A 6,963-nucleotide genomic window follows, 5' to 3' on the forward strand; every position below is an offset into this window, starting at 1 on the left:
CAGTTTGTTTTGGCTTGGGCTCCTTGGTTTGAAAATACGTTTGAATAGTGCCACTGGCATGCAGAGACCTCTTTCTGGGGAGGTGCAGCGGACCCTGCTGCCCCTGTTCTGCAACACTGCATCCTTCCTGGAGCCTGGGGTCCTCAGCTGTGGGCTGGGAAGATGGTCGTTGCTGCCAAGGATGGAACAAGTGGTCAGTGAAAAGGATGCACTTCAGATGAGCCAGACAGGAGCATCATTTCAGCTGTTGTGGTGTGTCCCTGGCCTGGGGCAGCCCTGTGCATGGTTGGTGCCTCTGTCACATGTGCACAGACCCTTTCTGGATTTGACCCATAGTCCCTTAGCCTGTGGCTAGGCAGTGGCGGGGCATGCCTGCTGACGGGAAGGCCCTGAGCCAGCTGGGTTGGTGGTGGTGCCTTTGTCCTGCTCTTGCATTTGCCAGGATGCCTCAGTGATGTCCCTTTTGGAGGATGCTGACTTTGGGCCTCTAAGGTGGTGTCTGTTAGTTCCTGTGGAGGGAGTGTATATACATATGTTCCAAAGAATGGGCAGTGAGCATTGAGTCTTTTTTTTGTTTTTTTTTTTTTCAGCCAGTGTCTCACTCTGTTGCCCAGGCTGGAGTGCAGTGGCATGATCACAGCTCACTGTAACCTTGACCTTCTGGGCTCAGACGATCCTTCCATCGCAGCCTCTTGGGTAGCTGGGACTATAGGCCACTGTACACCACCATGCCTAGCTCATTTAAAAATTTTTTTTTTGTAGAGATGTGGTCTTGCTAGGTTACCTAGGCTAGTCTCAAACTCCTGGGCTTAAGTGATCCTCCTGCCTTGGCCTTCCAAAGTGCTGGGATTACAGGTGTGAGTCACTGTGCTTGGCTGGGCATTGAGTCTCATTGAGCTCTTTTCAGCACTGATAAGGCAAGTTCATCTGACTTTTCTCCTTGGATCTATTATTCATTTTACTAGCAAATTTTGTGAAACTAGGTGCCTCTTGTTTTCCTGGCTGAGCCTTCTCTGCTGGACTGTGCCCTTTGACTGGGTGACCCTGGTGTTCACATGCCAAGGTTTTGGGGTAGCCTCAGTGGGTGGTGGGGACTGGGCTTCATTGTCCTGGCAACTTGCTCTTGCCCTGCGGGTGTCCCATTGAGCCCCTAGAGGCCTGCTGGAAGCCAGAGCTAGGCGGTGGTTGGGGATGTGCACGCTGAGATTCCATGCCAGTCCCATTGCTGCTGTTTTATTTTTATTTATTTGTTTATTTTTGAGTTGGAGTCTCACTCCGTCATCCAGGCTGGAGTGCAGTGGCACGCTCATGGACACCGCATCCTTGACCTGCTGGGCTCAGGTGAAACTTCCACCTCAGCCTTCCAAGTAGCTGGAACTATAGGTGCACGCTACCATGCCTGGCTAAATTTTTAAAATTTTTTATTGTAGAGATGAGGTCTAGCCAAGTTGCCCAGGCTGTTCTCAAACCTGTGGGCTCAGGCAGTTCCCTCCCCTTGGCCTCCCAAAGTGCTGGAATTACAGGCATGAGCCACTACGCCTGGTCTGCTGCTGTTCTAATTCCCAGGAGTGCTCTTCCGTCTTCTCTGACTGCTCCTTTTGAGGATGTTTCAGTCTCACTTCATGGAGACAGCGCCTCATCTGCCAAGGGTCAGATTGACAGTGCTCTGGAAGGAAGGTCACCTTCTTCAAGATGCTGTTTTCTCTGTTTTGGTCTTGATTGCACCCTGATCTGGTGACCCTTGGCAGCTGTTCAGACTTGACAGTGGGACAATGAGAAGGATTGAAGTGGGGTCACCTTGCCGGATGCTTTACCCATCAGCGTCTGGGGGAGCAGCTCCTGTGCAGGCTTTGCAGCCTCTGCCTGGGGTGGGAGAGCTTGGTGCCCTGCAAACTCATGCAGCTTCAGACCTGGTGCAGAAAGCTGTCTTGTTCCCTACACAAGAGAGGAAATCCCAGCTTCAAGGAGGGGACTCTTGTCCAGCTGGCTGGAGTGAGGTGGGAGCGGTGGTCAGCCTCTCGGAGCAGATGCACAGCGTCTAGCAGTTCACAGTCAGGGTTTCTGCACTAGTGGTGGAGCTTGGCTTTCCAGAGCATCCCAGCTTCCAGGTATCCTTGCCATCATCTTCTGCTTTCTTCCCCCTTTTTGGAGTCAGGGGCCAGGGAAGGCCTTTCCTATTGAGGTTTTGGAAGGAGTGGGTCTCACATACGCCATTAACCAGAAGACCACCACTTTTAGATTTTCCAGGAGAGAACTTGCGTTGTGATTTGAAAAGTAGAAGGGTGTTCGCAGGCAGGATATCAGAAATTTTTTTTTAGTTGGAGTCTCTGTTGCCTAGGCTGGAATGCAGTGGCATGCGTATGGCCATTGCAGTCTTGACCTGCTGGCTCAGGTGACCCTTCCACCTCAGCCTTCCAAGCAGCTGAAACCACAGGTGTGTGCCCATCATACCCAGCTAATTTTTTGATTTATTATAGAGACGAAGTCTCCCCATGTTGCCCAGGCTGGTCTTGTACTCCTGGACTCAGACAATCCTCTCGCCTCTGCCTCCCAAAGTGCTGGGATTACAGGCTTGAGCCACCATGCCCACTCACTGTAGAAATATTTTATATACAGGGGATTCAATGTGTAACAGAAACGTCAACGAAATGATTGTGCATATAGTCATGTGATGACTTCTCTCTATCAAACAGACACAGCTCTGATGAGCCCATGGAAATGGATCATTCATGTGTAAAATGGAGACATGACCTTGAGATGTAGCTCAGAGCCAGCGATGGCCTGGGCCTTTTGAAGTCTGTTACGGAACTCCAGTGCCCATTGGTGTGGACAGAGGACACGGGGCCCTGACCATGGTCACGCTCATCACTGAGAAGCTGCAGAACCAGAGTCTGGACGACCTCACCCTCAAGGCCGAGGTCCGCCCGGTAAGCTGGCTGCGGGCAGGCTGCTCACCCTGCAGTATCACGGGAGATGGCTAAGCTGGGAGGTGGAAGTGAGGCCTGAGGTCTGAGGAAATTAGTGGGAGTACTGCCAGGGCAGGGGTGGGGGTGTTCAGTGCACATGGGCCCCAGAGTCCATGGTGGGTTTTCAGCATCATTTAAAAAAAAATTTTTTGGGGGGGGGGTTGGAGTTTCCTCTGTCACCTAGGCTGGAGTGCAGTGACATGCTCACGGCCACTACAACCTTGACCTGCTGGGCTCAGACGATCCTTCTGCCTCAGCCTTCCAAGTAGCAGGAACTCCAGGCATGCACCACCATGCCTGGTTAATTTTTTTATTTACTGTAGAGATGAGGTCTTGTCAAATTGCCCAGGCTGGTCTCAAGCCTGTGGGCTCAGGCAATCCTCTCACCTTGGCCTCCCAAAGTGCGGGGATTATAGACATGAACCACCATGCCCAGCCAAAAAAACCCCAAAAAATGTTTCATGGAAGGCTGATCTATACATAGGAATCCTGCAATCATAAGTGCAAATATACCTGTTACTTGCCATTCAGATCAAGCAGCAGCACATCACCCTTGCTGGGTACCTCTGAGGAAGCCTATGTCTTGGGTTTTAGCACCACAGATTAGACTTTCCTGTTTTGAACTTTGAGTGGGTGGATTTCTTTTCCCACTGTGGTGGTAAAGTGAACTTTTGATGAGCCACCTTCAGGTCCCCCCCCCCATAGTCATGTTTTTTGAGAACACAGCTGCTTGTCCCGGTATGTCCTAGGCTGGCAACTATGACAGTGTCTTACGCGTATTTCTGTCTCCTGACTGTTTTGCACATGGCTGGTTGGAGCTAGAGCTGCCCCGTCCTTTATACTGTATGGTCACCTGTCACACATGCCTTTTTTTTTTTAGAGACAGGGTCTATCTCTGTCCCCAGGCTGGAGTGCAGTAGCATGATCATAGAAACTGTAGCCTTGAACTCCTGGGCTCAAGTGATCCTTGACCTCCCAAAGTGCTGGGATTTTAGGCGTGAGCTGCACCTGGCCAATACATGGCTTTTGTTTTGTTTTGTTTTTTTGAGTCAGAGTCTCATTCTGTCACCCAGGCTGGAGTGCAGTGGCATCTCATGGCCACTACAACCTCAACCTGCTGGGCTCAGGTGTTCCTTTCACCTCTGCCTTCTGAATAACTGGAACCACAGGTGCACACTACCACACCTGGCTAATTTTTTTGATTTATTGTAGAGACGAGGTCTTGCCATGTTGCTCAGGCTGGTCTCGAACTCAGCTCAAGCAGGCTTCTTGCCTCCACCTTCCACAATGCTGGGATTACAGGTGTGAGCCACTGTGCCCTGCTCACATGGCTTTTTAAACTGAAATTGAAGTTAATTAAAATTAAACACAATTAACAGTGCTGTTTTTCATTTGCACCAGATGCACTTCAAGCGCTCTGTGTATATGACTAGTGGTTGCTGTATTGGATAGTGCAGATGTGAACATTCCATCAACAGTCCATAAAAGATTCACTTTTATTTTTTTGGTCAGAATCTCACTCTGTTGCCCATGTTGGAGTGCATTAGCCTGATCCCTGCTCGCTACAGCCTTGACGTCCTGGGCTCAGATGATCCTTCCACTTTAGCCTCCCAAGTGACTGGGACTATGGTGTGTGCCATCACGTCTGGCTAATTTTTTTTTTCTAAAGTGGGATTTATTGAGAGGACCAAAAAGCTCCCACGTTGGGAGGGGACCCAAGGGGGTTACCTTTTTTTTTTTTGGAGTTGGAGTCTCACTCTGTCACCTAGGCTGGAGTGTGGTGGTATGCTCACGACTACTGCAGCCTCGACCTGCTGGGCTCAGGTGATTCTTCCACCTCAGCCTTTCAAGTAGCTGGAACTTCGGGCATGTGCCATTATGCCTGGCTAATTTTTAAAAAATTTATTGTAGAGATGAGGTCTCGCTAAATTGCCCAGGCTGGTCCCAAACTCGTGGGCTCAGGCAGTCCTTTCACCTCAGCCTCCCAAAGTGCTGGGATTGTAGGTGTGAGCCACTGTGCCCAGCCACCTGGCTAATTTTTAAATTTTCTTTTTAGGTATAAGGTCTTGCTATGTTGTCTAGGCTTGTCTTGAACTCCTGGGCTCAAGCAATCCTCCCTCCTCAGCAGTCCTCCCAAGGTGCTGGGATTACAGGTGTGAACCACTGTGCCCCTCCAGAATTCAGAGTTGATAGACCACTTTGTTTTTCCATTCCTCTGTTGATGGACACTTTGCTTGTTTCCACTTTTTGGCTATTATGGATGCTGCTGCTGTGAACATTCATGTACAAGTTTCTGTGGAAGTATTTATTTCTTTTGGGTACAAACCTGGGAACACAATTACTGGGTTATATGGTAATCTTGTTTAACATTCTGAAGAACTGCCAAACTATTTTTCACAGCAACGACAACATTTTTCATTCCCCAGCAGTGTGTGAATGTTCTGACTTCTCCATATTCTCCTCAGCACTTGATATTGTTCATTTTCTGGTTTACAACCATCCTCCTGGGTGTGAGGTGACATCTCATTGTTGCTTTGATTTACATTTCCTAATGACAAGTGATGTGAGCATCTTTTCATCTGCTCATTGGCCATGTGTATATCCTCTTCAGAGTAATATCTGTTTAAGTCCTTTGTTCACTTTAAAATTAGGTTATTTCTCTTTTTATTGTTGAGCTGTAAGAATCCTTTATGTAGCCAGGCTCGGTGGCTCAGCCTGTAATCCCGTGCCTTTGGGTGACTAAGGTGAGTGGATTGCCTGAGCCCGTGGGTTCAAGACCCGCCTGGGCAGGCGAGACCTCATCTCTACAATAAATCAAAAAAAATTAGCCGGGTGTGGTAGCGCGCGCCTGTAGTTCCGGCTACTTGGAAGGCTGAGGCGAAAGGATTGCCGGAGCCCCGCAGGTCGAGGCTGCAGTCGCCGGGAGCGGACACTGTACTCTAGTCTGGGTGACAGAGTGAGACTCCAACTCAAAAAAAAAAAAAAATAATAATAATCCTTTATGTATTTTTGATTCTAGTCCCTTATCAGCTATGATTTGCAAAAACTCTCTCCCATCATTATATTATCTTTTCACTCTCTTGATAGTGTCCTTTGTGGCACAAAAGCTTTTATTTTCAGTTCAGTTGTTCTTCTTTTGTTGCTGGTGTTTTGGTGTCATATCTAAAAATTGTTTGCCAAATCCAAGGTTATGAAGATTTACACCTAGATTTTCTTAGAAGAGTTTAATATTTCTAGCTTTTACTTGTAGGTTTTTGATCCATTTTGGTTTAATTTTTGTATATGGTATGAGGTAAGGGTCCAATTTTATTTTTTTGCAAGGGGAGATCCAGTTGTCCCAGCATCATTTGTTGAAAAGATGTTGAATGGTTTTTGGCATCCTTTTCAAAAATTTATATTTTTTAAGGCTAAATCTTTGAAACTGTGTGTATATTTTACACTTTTAGCAAATCTCAATTCAGATAATAACTTTTCATTACAGAAATATTTGATTTGTATTTAGACTTAATAACATTGATTGTTTTTAGTTTGTTTGTTTTTGTTTTGTTGGTTTTTTTTTTTGAGTTGGAGTCTCACTCTGTCGCCCAGACTGGAGTGCAGTGGCCGCTCCCAGCCACCGCAGCCTTGACCTGCCCGGCTCCGGCGATCCTTCCACCTCAGCCTTCCGAGTAGCAGGAACTACTGGCGCACGCTACCATGCCCGGCTAATTTTTTGATTTATTGTAGAGATGAGGTCTCGCCAAGTTGCCCAGGCAGGTCTCAAACCCGCGGGCTCAGGCAATCCACTCACCTCGGTCTCCCAAAGTGCTGGGATTACAGGCTGAGCCACCGAGCCTGGCTTTGTTTTTTTTTTTTTTTGAGATGATCTTGCTGTTACCCAGGCTGGAGTGCAGTGGCATGATCACAGCTCACTGCATCCTTGAACTCCTGGGCTTCAGTAATCCTCCTACATCAGCCTCCCAAGTTGCTGGGATTACAGGCATGAACCACCATGCCT

At 48.0% G+C, this 6,963-nt stretch overlaps 1 protein-coding gene across 2 annotated transcripts in view; it reads left to right on the forward strand.

Annotated features, from left to right (window-relative positions):
- The first annotated feature begins 2,852 nt into the window (after nucleotides 1-2,852).
- The window catches only part of FAM53A (family with sequence similarity 53 member A), a 25,671-nt gene continuing 21,560 nt past the window's right edge, over nucleotides 2,853-6,963 (forward strand). Inside the window, exons 1-2 of one of the 2 annotated variants that reach the window (XM_008050203.1) lie at nucleotides 2,853-2,918; nucleotides 4,904-4,918. In XM_008050203.1, the coding sequence (XP_008048394.1) occupies nucleotides 2,853-2,918; nucleotides 4,904-4,918 (81 nt within the window). Of the gene's footprint in view, nucleotides 2,928-4,903; nucleotides 4,919-6,963 lie in introns of both variants that reach the window. The other variant, XM_008050202.1, reaches the window with a different exon arrangement.

The sequence above is a fragment of the Carlito syrichta genome, unplaced genomic scaffold, assembly GCF_000164805.1.
Source record: "Carlito syrichta isolate Samal-C Ts95f unplaced genomic scaffold, Tarsius_syrichta-2.0.1 Scaffold143215, whole genome shotgun sequence".
Lineage (NCBI taxonomy): Eukaryota > Metazoa > Chordata > Mammalia > Primates > Tarsiidae > Carlito > Carlito syrichta.